The sequence below is a fragment of the Coregonus lavaretus genome, assembly GCF_964263955.1.
Source record: "Coregonus lavaretus genome assembly, chromosome: 27".
Classification (NCBI taxonomy): Eukaryota; Metazoa; Chordata; class Actinopteri; order Salmoniformes; family Salmonidae; genus Coregonus; species Coregonus lavaretus.
This window is the reverse complement of record NC_140014.1, coordinates 1,495,731-1,510,089: the sequence shown is the minus strand read 5'-3', so window position 1 is coordinate 1,510,089 and position 14,359 is coordinate 1,495,731. Positions and strand designations below refer to the sequence as shown.

Genomic DNA, 14,359 nt, shown 5'->3' with positions numbered 1-14,359 from the left:
TATTGGTTTGATAACAAACGTTGTTCAGTCATGTTACCCAGATAGCTAACAGCCTGGTAACTTGACAGTAGGTCTACGCACATTTTATTGGCACAGGAAAAAAGTAGATGTGCTTCAGAGGTAGGGTTCATATAAGCTTAATGTAAGCCTAAACTTTATCAAAAATATATTTATTTCTGGTGCTTCTTAAATTATTTTTGGTGCTTAATGTTTTTAAAGTTGGGAGCAGTGTGTGTGTGTGTGTTTGGGAGAGAGGGAGTGGTGTGTGTGTGTGTGTGTGTGTGTGTGTGTGTGTGTGTGTGTGTGTGTGTGTGTTAATGAGGGAGAGGGAGACAGTGTGTGAGGAACGGAGGGAGAGTGTGTGTGTCTGTGTTAACTGAAGAGTAAAGAAGGCTTCATGCATTGTTTTCCCCTTACTGCCACAATGACATGCAGCTCATTATGCATGTACACTGAACAAAAATATAAATGCAACAAAGATTTCATATAAGGTTAATATAAGGAAGTCAGTCAATTTAAATAAATTCATTAGGCCCTAATCTATAGATTTCACATGACTGTGAATAAAGATATGCATCTGTTGGTCACAGATACCTTTAAAAAAAGTTAGGGGCGTGAATCAGAAAACCAGTCATTATCTGGGGTGACCACAATTTGCCTCATGCAGCATGACACGTCTCCTTTGCATAGAGTTGATTGTGGCCTGTGGAATGTTGTCCCACTCTTCTTCAATGGCTGTGCGAAGATGCTGGATATTGCTGGGAACTGGAACACGCTGTCGTACACGTCGATCCAGAGCATCCCAAGATAGCCCTATTTGGTAAAAGACCAGTTCCATGTTATGGCAAGAACAGCTCAAATAAGCAAAGAGAAATGACAGTCCATCATTACTTTAAGACATGAAGGTCAGTCAATACTGAACATTTCAAGAACTTTCAAAGTTTCTTCAAGTGAGGTCGCAAAAAAACATCAAGCGCTATGATGAAACTGGCTCTCATGAGGACCGCCACAGGAATGGAAGACCCAGAGTTACCTCTGCTGCAGAGGATAAGTTCATTAGAGTTACCAGGCTCAGAAATTGCAGCCCAAATTAATGCTTCACGGAGTTCAAGTAACAGACACATCTCAACATCAACTGTTCAGAGGGGACTGTGTGAATCGGGCCTACATGATCGAATTGTTGTAAAGAAACCACTACTAAAGGAAGAAGAAGAGACCTGCTTGAGCCAAGAAACACGAGCAATGGACATTAGACCGGTGAAAATGTGTCCTTTGGTCTGGAGTCCAAATTGGAGATATTTGGTTCCAACCGCTGTGTCTTTGTGAGACGCGGTGTGGGTGAACGGATAATCTCCGCATGTGTATTTCCCAGCGTAAAGCATGGAGAAGGAGGTGTTATGGTGTGGGAGTGCTTTGCTGGTGACACTGTCTGTGATATATTTAGAATTCAAGGCACACTTAACCAGCATGGCTACCACAGCATTCTGCAGCGATACGCCATCCCATCTGGTTTGGGCTTAGTGGGACTATCATTTGTTTTTCAACTGGACAATGACCCAACACACCTCCAGGCTGTGTAAGGGCTATTTTACCAAGAAGAAGAGTGATGGAGTGCTGCATCAGATGACCTGGCCTCCACAATCCCCTGACCTCAACCCAATTGAGATGGTTAGGGATGAGTTGGACGGCAGAGTGAAGGAAAAGCAGCCAACAAGTGCTCAGCATATGTGGGAACACCTTCAAGACTGTTGGAAAAGCATTCCAGGTGAAGCTGGTTGAGAGAATGTCAAGAGTGTGCAAAGCTGTCATAAAGGCAAAGGGAGGCTATTTTAAAGAATCTCAAATATAAAATATATTTTGATTAGTTAAACAAATTGTTTTGTTACAACATGATTCCATATGTGTTATTTCATAGTTGTGATGTCTTTACTATTATTGTATAATGTAGAAAATAGTAAAAATAAAGGAAAACCCTTGAATGAGTAGGTGTGTCCAAACGTTTGACTGGTACTGTGTGTGTGTGTGTGTGTGTGTGTGTGTGTGTGTGTGTGTGTGTGTGTGTGTGTGTGTGTGTGTGTGTGTGTGTGTGTGTATATATATACATATATATATATATAATGTGTATATACAGTACCGTTCAAAAGTTTGGGGTCACTTTGAATTTTATTTTATTTTGAAATAAAAGCAATTTTTTTGTCCATTAAAATAACATCCAATTGATCAGAAATACAGTGTAGACATTGTTAATGTTGTAAATGGCTATTGTAGCTGGAAACTGCAGATTTCTAATGGAATATCTACATAGGCGTACAGAGGCCCATTATCAGCAACCGTCAGTCCTGTGTTCCAATGGCACGTTGTGTGTGCTAATCCAAGTTTATCCTTTTAAATGGCTAATTGATCATTAGAAAACCCTTTTGCAATTATGTTAGCACAGCTGATTGTGGGTTCAATTACAGGCTCAAAATGGCCAGAAACAAATAACTTTCTTCTGAAACTCGTCAGTCTATTCTTGTTCTGACAAATGAAGGCTATTCTATGCTTTTATTTCCGGGATACTTACCTTCTAGGCAGAGTTGCAAAGAAAAAGCTATATCTCAGACTGGCCAATACAAAGGAAAGATGAAGATGGGAAGTCTGAGATATGGCTTTTTCTTTGCAACTCTGCCTAGAAGGTCAGCATCCCGGAGTCGCCTCTTCACTGTTGACGTTGAGACTGGTGTTTTGCGGGTACTATTTAATGAAGCTGCCAGTTGAGGACCTGTGAGGCGCCTGTTTCTCAAACTAGACACTCTAATGTATTTGTCCTCTTGCTCAGTTGTGCACCGGGGCCTCCCACTCCTCTTTCTATTCTGGTTAGAGCCAGTTTGCGCTGTTCTGTGAAGGGAGTAGTACACAGCGTTGTACGAGATCTTCAGTTTCTTGGCAATTTCTCGCCAATAATATATACACACACACCCCTTCAAATTATTGGATTCGGCTATATACAGTGAGGGAAAAAAGTATTTGATCCCCTGCTGATTTTGTACATTTGCCCACTGACAAAGACATGATCAGTCTATAATTTTAATGGTAGGTTTATTTGAACAGTGAGAGACAGAAGAACGCATGTCAAAAATGTTATAAATTGATTTGCATTTTAATGAGGGAAATAAGTATTTGACCCCTCTGCAAAACATGACTTAGTACTTGGTGGCAAAACCCTTGTTGGCAATCACAGAGGTCAGACCTTTCTTGTAGTTGGCCACCAGGTTTGCACACATCTCAGGAGGGATTTTGTCCCACTCCTCTTTGCAGATCTTCTCCAAGTCATTAAGGTTTCGAGGCTGACGTTTGGCAACTCGAACCTTCAGCTCCCTCCACATATTTGCTATGGGATTAAGGTCTGGAGACTGGCTAGGCCACTCCAGGACCTTAATGTGCTTCTTCTTGAGCCACTCCTTTGTTGCCTTGGCCGTGTGTTTTGGGTCATTGTCATGCTGGAATACCCATCCACGACCCATTTTCAATGCCCTGGCTGAGGGAAGGAGGTTCTCACCCAAGATTTGACGGTACATGGCCCCGTCCATCGTCCCTTTGATGCGGTGAAGTTGTCCTGTCCCCTTAGCAGAAAAACACCCCCAAAGCATAATGTTTCCACCTCCATGTTTGACGGTGAAGATGGTGTTCTTGGGGTCATAGGCAGCATTCCTCCTCCTCCAAACATGGCGAGTTGAGATGATGCCAAAGAGCTCGATTTTGGTTTCATCTGACCACAACACTTTCACCCAGTTCTCCTCTGAATCATTCAGATGTTCATTGGCAAACTTCAGACAGGCCTGTATATGTGTTTCTTGAGCAGGGGGACTTGCGGGCGCTGCAGGATTTCAGTCCTTCATGGCGTAGTGTGTTACCAATTGTTTTCTTGGTGACTATGGTCCCACCTGCCTTGAGATCATTGACAAGATCCTCCCGTGTAGTTCTGGGCTGATTCCTCACCGTTCTCATGATCATTGCAACTCCACGAGGTGAGATCTTGCATGGAGCCCCAGGCCGAGGGAGATTGACAGTTATTTTGTGTTTCTTCCATTTGCGAATAATCGCACCAACTGTTGTCACCTTCTCACCAATCTGCTTGGCGATGGTCTTGGAGCCCATTCCAGCCTTGTGTAGGTCTACAATCTTGTCCCTGACATCCTTGGAGAGCTCTTTGGTCTTGGCCATGGTGGAGAGTTTGGAATCTGAGTTTGGAACCATAATAATAGAAAGGCTCTGGTTTTGTTAGGATTTGGTCATCTCCCCTCCTCTATCCACCTGGACATGAGAAGCACAACGCACCTGGTACTTGCCTCCCTCTCTGGATTGTCATACAGGGTAAACATAGATGTAGAACTAGTGGGGGCAGGGAGACATGCTATGCACGTTCCATTGTTTTTTTTGTCTGACGTAGAACGTTAGCATATCATACCACACATTGTTCTTCCATGGGGTTGCAATGTTCAAAACTTCAGGGTGGTACCACCAGCGTGTTGAGCGCTTCCTTCTGTTGGAGCGGCTATTGTTTACTGGACTCCCGTCCTGAGCCTGCCGTTGGCTCGAGCCTGAGTGGCTGTTATTTAAGTCCAGCCATGGGACTATACTGGAGTTAATCAGTCGGGTGGCATTCTTGGGCCTCCTCTGCTCTGCTCCTTTAAGGGTCCATACAGCAGCTGCGATGAGGAGACTAACCAGAAAAGCCACGAACATGATGGGCAGGGTCCTGGTCCTCCCATGGCCACTGGGGCCTCCTGCGATGGGTCATTCTCTGGTACATCTCGAGTTGGATCGTATGGCACCTTCCTGCAGTGGCTGGCGTGAACCCACGTTGAACTCTCAGCGACCTTTACAGCAGTTGGAGTTATCAGGAGTACCTGGAATGGTCCCGTCCAGCGCTTCTGGTTCCAGTGCTTTCTGCGCAGGTCCTTCACCACCACCCAGTCACCAGGCTGAAGCATGAGTAGCCACCCCTCTTTAGGCTGAGGCAGTGCCGCTTTCACCCTGAGGAAGATAGCTTTCAGAACATTGTTTAGAGCTGTACAGTAACTTACCATCTGGTCGTCACAGCCCATCAGGGTCAACTTGTTCTGTGGAAAAGGGGTGTTTAGCATTCTTATCGGCTCGCCCACGCATGTACACTGCCGTTCAAAAGTTTGGGGTCACTTAGAAATGTCCTTGTTTTCGAAATAAAAGCAATTTCTTTGTCCATTAAAATAACATCAAATTGATCAGAAATACAGTGTAGACATTGTTAATGTTGTAAATGGCTATTGTATCTGGAAACGGCTGGATAGGAGCGTCTGCTAAAATGACAAAAAAAGAAGACTAGTTGAGTATCTGGAGCATCAGCAATTGTGGGTTTGATTACAGGCTCAAAATGGCCAGAAACAAATAACTTTCTACTGAAACTTGTCAGTCTATTCTTTCTCTGAGAAATGAAGGCTATTCCATGCGAGAAATTGCCAAGAAACTGAAGATCTTGTACAACGCTGTGTATTACTCCCTTCACAGAACAGTGTAAACTGTGGTCCTCTGTAGCTCAGCTGGTAGAGCACGGCGCTTGTAACGCCAAGGTAGTGTGTTCGATCCCCGGGACCACCCATACACAAAAAATGTATGCACGCATGACTGTAAGTCGCTTTGGATAAAAGCGTCTGCTAAATGGCATATTATTATTATTATTAAACTGGCTCTAACCAGAATAGAAAGAGGAGTGGGAGGCCCCGGTGCACAACTGAGCAGGTCCTCAACTGGCAGCTTCATATACAGTGAGGGAAAAAAGTATTTGATCCCCAACTGATTTTGTACGTTTGCCCACTGACAAAGAAATTATCAGTCTATAATTTTAATGGTAGGTTTATTTGAACAGTGAGAGACAGAATAACAACAAAAAAATCCAGAAAAACGCATGTCAAAAATGTTAGAAATTGATTTGCATTTTAATGAGGGAAATAAGTATATGACCCCCTCTCAATCAGAAAGATTTCTGTCTCCCAGGTGTCTTTTATACAGGTAACGAGCTGAGATTAGGAGCACACTCTTAAAGGGAGTGCTCCTAATCTCAGTTTGTTACCTGTATAAAAGACACCTGTCCACAGAAGCAATCAATCAATCAGATTCCAAACTCTCCACCATGGCCAAGACCAAAGAGCTCTCCAAGGATGTCAGGGACAAGATTGTAGACCTACACAAGGCTGGAATGGGCTACAAGACCATCGCCAAGCAGCTTGGTGAGAAGGTGACAACAGTTGGTGCGATTATTCGCAAATGGAAGAAACACAAAAGAACTGTCAATCTCCCTCAGCCTGGGGCTCCATGCAAGATCTCACCTCGTGGAGTTGCAATGATGATGAGAACAGTGAGGAATCAGCCCAGAACTACACGGGAGGATCTTGTCAATGATCTCAAGGCAGCTGGGACCATAGTCACCAAGAAAACAATTGGTAACACACTACGCTGTGAAGGACTGAAATCCTGCAGCGCCCGCAAGGTCCCCCTGCTCAAGAAAGCACATATACATGCCCGTCTGAAGTTTGCCAATGAACATCTGAATGATTCAGAGGAGAACTCGGTGAAAGTGTTGTGGTCAGATGAGACCAAAATGGAGCTCTTTGGCATCAACTCAACTCTCCGTGTTTGGAGGAGGAGGAATGCTGCCTATGACCCCAAGAACACAATCACCACCGTCAAACATGGAGGTGGAAACATTATGCTTTGGGGGTGTTTTTCTGCTAAGGGGACAGGACAACTTCACCGCATCAAAGGGACGATGGACAGGGCCGTCAAATCTTGGGTGAGAACCTCCTTCCCTCAGCCAGGGCATTGAAATTGGGTCGTGGATGGGTATTCCAGCATGACAATGACCCAAAACACACGGCCAAGGCAACAAAGGAGTGGCTCAAGAAGAAGCACATTAAGGTCCTGGAGTGGCCTAGCCAGTCTCCAGACCTTAATCCCATAGAAAATCTGTGGAGGGAGCTGAAGGTTCGAGTTGCCAAACGTCAGCCTCGAAACCTTAATGACTTGGAGAAGATCTGCAAAGAGGAGTGGGACAAAATCCCTCCTGAGATGTGTGCAAACCTGGTGGCCAACTACAAGAAACGTCTGACCTCTGATTGCCAACAAGGGTTTTGCCACCAAGTACTAAGTCATGTTTTGCAGAGGAGTCAAATACTTATTTCCCTCATTAAAATGCAAATCAATTTATAACATTTTTGACATGCGTTTTTCTGGATTTTTTTGTTGTTATTCTGTCTCTCACTGTTCAAATAAACCTACCATTAAAATTATAGACTGATAATTTCTTTGTCAGTGGGCAAACGTACAAAATCAGCAGGGGATCAAATACTTTTTTCCCTCACTGTAAATAGTACCCGCAAAACACCAGTCTCAACGTCAACAGTGAAGAGGAGACTCCGGGATGCTGACCTTCTAGGCAGAGTTGCAAAGAAAAATTCCAGTGTCTGTGTTCTTTTGCCCATCAATTTTTATTGCAACTCTGCCTAGAACGTCAGCATCCCAGAGTCGCCTCTTCACTGTTGACGTTGAGACTGGTGTTTCGTGGATACTATTTAATGAAGCTGCCAGGTGAGGACCTGTGAGGCGCCTGTTTCTTTAAAAAATTTAATCACAATACCCCATAATGACAAAGCGAAAAAAGGTTTTTAGAAATGTTATTACAAATAAAAAACAGAAATACCTTATTTACATAAGTATTCAGACCATTTGCTATGAGACTCGAAATTGGTTACTACATGATTGCATATGTGTCGTTTCATAGTTCTGATGTCTTCACTATTATTCTACAATGTATAAAATATTAAAATAAAGAAAAACCCTTGAATGAGTAGGTGTGTCCAAACTTTTGCCTGGTACTGTATGTATTCCTCTCGTCCAGATGGGATAGGGCAGTGTGCAGTGAGATGGCGAATGTGTCATAGGGAGAGAATATGTCCGTAAAACTCCAGCCAGCTGGTCTGCACATGCTCTGAGGACGTGGCTTGGGATTCCGTCTGGGCCGGCAGCCTTGCGAGGGTTAACACACTTAAATGTCTTACTCACATCGGCCACGGAGAACGAGAGCTTACAGTCCTCGTGAGCGGCGGTGGCCCACGTCGGTGGCTCTGTGTTTTGCTCGAAGAGGGTGTTTAACTTGTCCGCGACATGGCTGGATTTCCCTTTATAATCCGTGATTGTCTGGAGTCCCTGCCACATACGTCTCGTGTCAGCAGTTAAATTGCTGCTCCACTGTACTGTCATTTTGCCTCTTTGATTGCCTTACAGAGGGCATAGCTGGTCTGTTTGTACACTTCTATGTTCCCAGTGACCTTGCCGTGTTTAAATGTGGTGGTTTGCGCTTTCTATCCATGGTTTTTGGTTTGGATAAGTTCTAATCGTCACAGTGGGAACAACATCCTCTACACACTTCCTGATGAGCTCCGTCAGTGTATACGTCAATATTATTCTCAGCGGCAACCCGGAACATTTCGTAGTCTGCGTGATTAAAGCAATCTTGAAGTATAGATTCCGATTGGTCACACCAACATTGAACAGTCCTTACCATGGGTACTTCCTGTTTAAGTTTCTGCCGATAGGAGGGGAGGAGAAAAATGGAGGGGGGGGGGTGATATACACGGCTGTGATGATGACCAAAGAAAATCTTCAAGGGAGGTAATGCGGTCGGCAGTTGATGGTGAGGTATTCCAGATCGGGAGAACAAAAGGACTTGAGTTCCTGTACGTTACTACAATCACACCATGAGTAGTTAATCATGAAACATACACCTCCTCCTTTCTTTTTCCATGGATAATTATTTATTCCTGTCCGCGCAATGGACAGAGAACCCTGCTGGTTGAATGGACGGTGACAGTATATCCTTAGAGAGCCATGATTACGTAAAATAGAGTATGTTACAGTCCCTGATTTTTTTCTGGAAGGAGGTCCTCGCCCTGAGCTCGTTTACTTTATTGTCCAGGGACTGAACGTTAGCGAGTAATATACTCGGAAGCGGTAGATGGTATGCACGCCTCCTGAGTCTGACTAGGAGCCAGACCTTATTCCTCTTCCCCGTATTTCTGGTCGTATTGAAGCTGCCAGTTGAAGCTGTTCCAAGACAGACCAGAGATATGACCATTCTAGTCAATCAAAAGCTTTTTCTGCATCGATAAATAAAACAGCCCAAGGAGCTGTTGTTTCTGATTAAGCATTTAAGATATGTACTAGTCAGAGGTTATCTGAGGATAAACGTTTTTTAACAAACCCGCTTTGGTCAGTGTGGACCAATTTGGGTAAGTGTCTTGAGACGGAACGACAACATTTTGGAAAACAGTTTAATATCTGTGTTTATCAAAGATGGGGGGAAGATAGTGAGAACACCGGGTGGCATCCTTACCTTTTTTTTAAAGGTCCAATGCAGCCATTTTTAACTCAGTATCAAATCATTTCTGGGTAACAGTGAAGTACCTTACTGTGATTGATTGTTTTCAATTAAAATGGTAAAAAAAAAAAAGAGAGAGAAACATTCTTCGCAAGGACTAATTTCTCAAGCAAGAATGTTGTGTGGGGAGGGGAAAACTAAAAACTAGCTGTTATTGGCAGAGAGGTTTAACTCTCTTTCTTATGGGTCTATTAACTAATGTACTGCCTGGTGATGTTACCAGGCAGGCCAAAACTCCATCCCACCACAACAGGCTGAAATTTCAGGCAGTCTTTTCAAACAGCTCTTACACTAAAAGAGCATTATCATAGTTTTCACAGTAGTATTCAAACCTCATAGTGTGGAAATGTACACTGCTCAAAAAAATTCTGACTGTCCACTTAGGAAGCAACACTGATTGACAATAAATTTCACATGCTGTTGTGCAAATGGAATAGACAACAGGTGGAAATTATAGGCAATTAGCAAGACACCCCCAATAAAGGACTGGTTTTGCAGGTGGTGACCACAGACCACTTCTCAGTTCCTATGCTTCCTGGCTGATGTTTTGGTCACTTTTGAATGCTGGCTGTGCTTTCACTCTAGTGGTAGCATGAGACGGAGTCTACAACCCACACAAGTGGCTCAGGTAGTGCAGCTCATCCAGAATGGCACATCAATGCGAGCTGTGGCAAGAAGGTTTGCTGTGTCTGTCAGCGTAGTGTCCAGAGCATGGAGGCGCTACCTGGAGACAGGCCAGTACAGCAGGAGACGTGGAGGAGGCCTTAGGAGGGCAACAACCCAGCAGCAGGACCGCTACCTCCGCCTTTGTGCAAGGAGGAGCAGGAGGAGCACTGCCAGAGCCCTGCAAAATGACCTCCAGCAGGCCACCACCCATGAGGGTGGTATGAGGGCCTGACGTCCACAGGTGGGGGTTATGCTTACAGCCCAACACCGTGCAGGACGTTTGGCATTTGCCAGAGAACACCAAGATTGGCAAATTCGCCACTGGCGCCCTGTGCTCTTCACAGATGAAAGCACGTGACAGACATGACAGAGTCTGGAGATGCCGTGGAGAACGTTCTGCTGCCTGCAACATCCTCCAGCATGACCGGTTTGGCGGTGGGTCAGTCATGGTGTGGGGTGGCATTTCTTTGGGGGGCCGCACAGCCCTCCATGTGCTCGCCAAAGATAGCCTGACTGCCATTAGGTACCGAGATGAGATCCTCAGACCCCTTGTGAGACCATATGCTGGTGCGGTTGGCCCTGGGTTCCTCCTAATGCAAGACAATGCTAGACCTCATGTGGCTGGAGTGTGTCAGCAGTTCCTGCAAGAGGAAGGCATTGATGCTATGGACTGGCCCGCCCGTTCCCCAGACCTATATCCAATTGAGCACATCTGGGACATCATGTCTCGCTCCATCCACCAACGCCACGTTGCACCACAGACTGTCCAGGAGTTGGCGGATGCTTTAGTCCAGGTCTGGGAGGAGATCCCTCAGGAGACCATCCGCCACCTCATCAGGAGCATGCCCAGGCGTTGTAGGGATGTCATACAGGCACGTGGAGGCCACACACACTACTGAGCCTAATTTTGACTTGTTTTAAGGACATTACATCAAAGTTGGATCAGCCTGTAGTGTGGTTTTCCACTTTAATTTTGAGGGTGACTCCAAATCCAGACCTCCATGGGTTGATAAATTTGATTTCCATTGATAATTTTTGTGTGATTTTGTTGTCAGCACATTCAACTATGTAAAGAAACAAGTATTTAATAAGATTATTTCATTCATTCAGATCTAGGATGTGTTATTTTAGTGTTCCCTTTATTTTTTTGAGCAGTGTATATAAAACATAGGAAAATAATGTTTTTGACTGCACTGGGCCATTAATAAAAGTGAAATTAGTGCTGTATTCACACCTTTCGCAAATGAACCTCTGTGAATGGCTGTGTTAATCATAGTGGACCTAATTGATTCCAAAAATATGTATAGACTTCGGGAATACTGTCTCATCCAGGTGATTTTACTTTATTTATGCTATCCAAAGCCTTTGTGTGACTATCTTTATTTTTCATACATTTACTATTTAGTCAGCACCTCTTCAAAAGGTTGGGGCGTGTCAACTCATCTTATTCTCTCTCTTTCTCTCCACCAGGCTACGTGTTCTGCATGATCCACCGGCTGCCCGAGCAGCACGACTGCCTCTTCGACCACCTGGGGCGCGGGCGTGAAGAGGCAGTCCTCAAGATGGTCAAGCTGGAGCGCAAGGTGGGCCGCTCGTGCCAGCGCATCGGTGAGGAGTGCTCCTGAACGCACAACCCCAACCCAGACGATGAGAGAAAGAGACTGCGTCCCGATTGGCCACCTTATCGAGAAGTGTGCATTTGCACAGTGGTGTAAAGCATTGGCTGCGTTGTGAAATCCATGCGAGAAAGTGTGTAAGTGCAGATTTCAGGGAAAAGGTGGAAAATGGGGACAAATACACACTTTTGTCCACAGCGCCCCTTTTTGTTGTGACTATGCTCTTACCTCAACTAAGCAGACAAAGCACTGCTAGTTTCACGCCCTGGCAAGGGACTGCTAAAGCCACCCATCTGTCACTTCCCGGTCTGCCAACTTCATAATAAAGAGCCCCCTAATTGTTGCCCCCTAGGCAGTGATCTAAGGGCAGATTTGTGTTGTGGTTAAGAGTATGATGCAAGGGAGCTTAAGCTGATCTTATATCTGCACCTAAGGGACAACTACCACCTACCACCCAAAGACCTCTCTTGAATCCCTCTCCCTCCACTGTTTTGAGTTTTTGACTTTGACCTTTGAGCACGTCCCACACACCACTGCTCCTCCACCTTCTCAGCCTTAACCCCTCCCAGGGATTGGGGGGGACCCCTTATTTCCACTGTCCCTATCATCATCACCACCACCACTTCAGGTTGTGGGAAAATCCGATGAGACGAGTTTACAGGGGAGAAAGGCGGGGGGGGGGGAGTTGGACTACTGCAAAGCCCAACCCAGCCTAACTCCCTTCCCCCCTGCCCCTTCCCTTTCCGGCCCTGCCGCCACTGTTGACACTGCAGCCATTTTAGATAACTTTGGGACAGAGAACTTTCTTTCTTGACAACAGCCACCGATTGCCTCCAGATTGTGGGGTTAGATTCAAAATGGATCAGTCTGTCTGTGAGGGATTTAATCCATCGGCACGAGTGAGTCTTTGTTGCTATGGAGACAGCGAGACGGAAAAAGTACCCCTTGAGAGTCCCTTCGTCCATGATGTTCATGCTACTACGGGTGCTGGCCAAGGACAAACTTCTAAGATGGACACAGAAACAAAGAGCTGTCACGAGACTGTCCTGTGCCTCCATCAGAATCTGGTGCACCCTGCACAGTTCACACACACATGCATATACACACAAACACTCTTTTACACAGAGTTCAGCCCATGTGCGCAGAGCAAAAGGACAGTTAATCAAAATCATGCAGTGCACTTTGGACTGTGCTGAATTGGTGGAGTACCGTTGACATAAAGTTATTCAGGGAGACACTCATGGGTGTTCTAGTTCAAGTCTTGCTCGATATAACCCATAAAGTCTTAGCCATGGACTTCATTTCCCATCAGCTCCCACTGTGTGAAATGTTTCTGCCTCTCAACGCCAACCCAGACCCCTCAGTGGGATTGTAACGCTCTCTCTTTCTCTCTCACACACTCGCTTACGCTCTCCTCCCTGCCCATGCCGGTCGAAGCCACTATCGCTCTCATCTTTCCTTTCACTCTCTGTTCTGTTCCCAGACTGTCTTTTTCTCTGTTAATCCTTCCCTCTTTCATTCTATTTTCTCCACAGTATTGATTTTTCTCACTCACTCTCTCTCTCACACACTCTTTCTATCTCGTCGAAGAGCGAACACTGACTGAGAGGAGGTTGGGGTCTGGCCATAGGGGGTGGGGGGCAACAAGCACAGTGTGCGAAAAGGACATCAAATGGAAGTCACTAAGAATATCTTGTATCTTATTTGCATTTTTTCCATGATTTTATTTACAGATTAGCTTAGAGGTGCTTTTTTTTGTTTTCAATTGTTTAAAAAAAAATCTAAGATAATTCTGTAACCTTTGTTTCAGTAATTCTTTATGTGTATAGTCTCAAGTTGATGGTTTGTAGATGTTCAATAACTGTCAACAACATTTAAACTTACTATCCACTAACCCAAGCCCTAACCCTTATCCTAACCCTAAACTTAATCATAGCCCTAACCGTTACCCTAAATCTTATTCTAAACCTAACCCTAACATAACCTTGGCAAGCATTTGCTTATCAACAGATAGTTTGTCGATAGTAATCCATCTGTAGATCATCTTTATGGGACTATCCAAATAAAGTGGGACCATTGTTTCCATTGTTTTCTGTTGTTCCCTTTCTTTTTTTTGCAGAAAAATTAAATAATAAACTGGATTAGAGGAGTGGTCAATGTCTCATGTCTGCAAGAGAGATGGATGGATGGATGGATGGAAGGAGGGAGGGAGGGAGAGAGAGATGGAAGGAGGGAGGGAGGAGCATGAACAAACATGGGGCCGCGTTCAGCAGGGCACAACATTGAACGTTCAGATAGAAATATGCCTCTGACATAAGAAGTCATGTCAGCTCTTGTCTGCATGTGTATCGTCCTATTTCAACAATGTGCGTGTGTGTGGTCTCTGCGTGCAGTCTGCACACATTAGCACATTTTACAGGTGATTTGCTACTTAGCGGTTGATGGTCGCTGTCACTGTGCATGCTGTTGGCTCTGTGCCATGTTAGTTGTGGCAGAGTTTTAGGGTTATGTAAATAGCTGTTTAAGTCCACTTGCAGCTGTTCTGAATTACTAACACAATCTGTTTTTCCACATTTTGTTACGTTACAGCCTTGTTTTTTTTCCTCATAAATCTACACACAATAAC

The 14,359-nt window shown here is 44.8% G+C and overlaps 1 protein-coding gene across 1 annotated transcript in view; it reads left to right on the top strand.

Moving 5' to 3' along the window:
* LOC311102816 (AN1-type zinc finger protein 3 homolog) overlaps positions 1-13,816 on the top strand; it is a 57,171-nt gene extending 43,355 nt beyond the window's left edge. Inside the window, exon 6 of the mRNA XM_084144241.1 lies at positions 11,588-13,816. Coding sequence (XP_084000367.1) covers positions 11,588-11,742 — 155 coding nt within the window. The 3' untranslated portion in view covers positions 11,743-13,816. The remainder of the gene's footprint in view (positions 1-11,587) is intronic.
* The last annotated feature ends 543 nt before the right edge of the window (positions 13,817-14,359 follow it).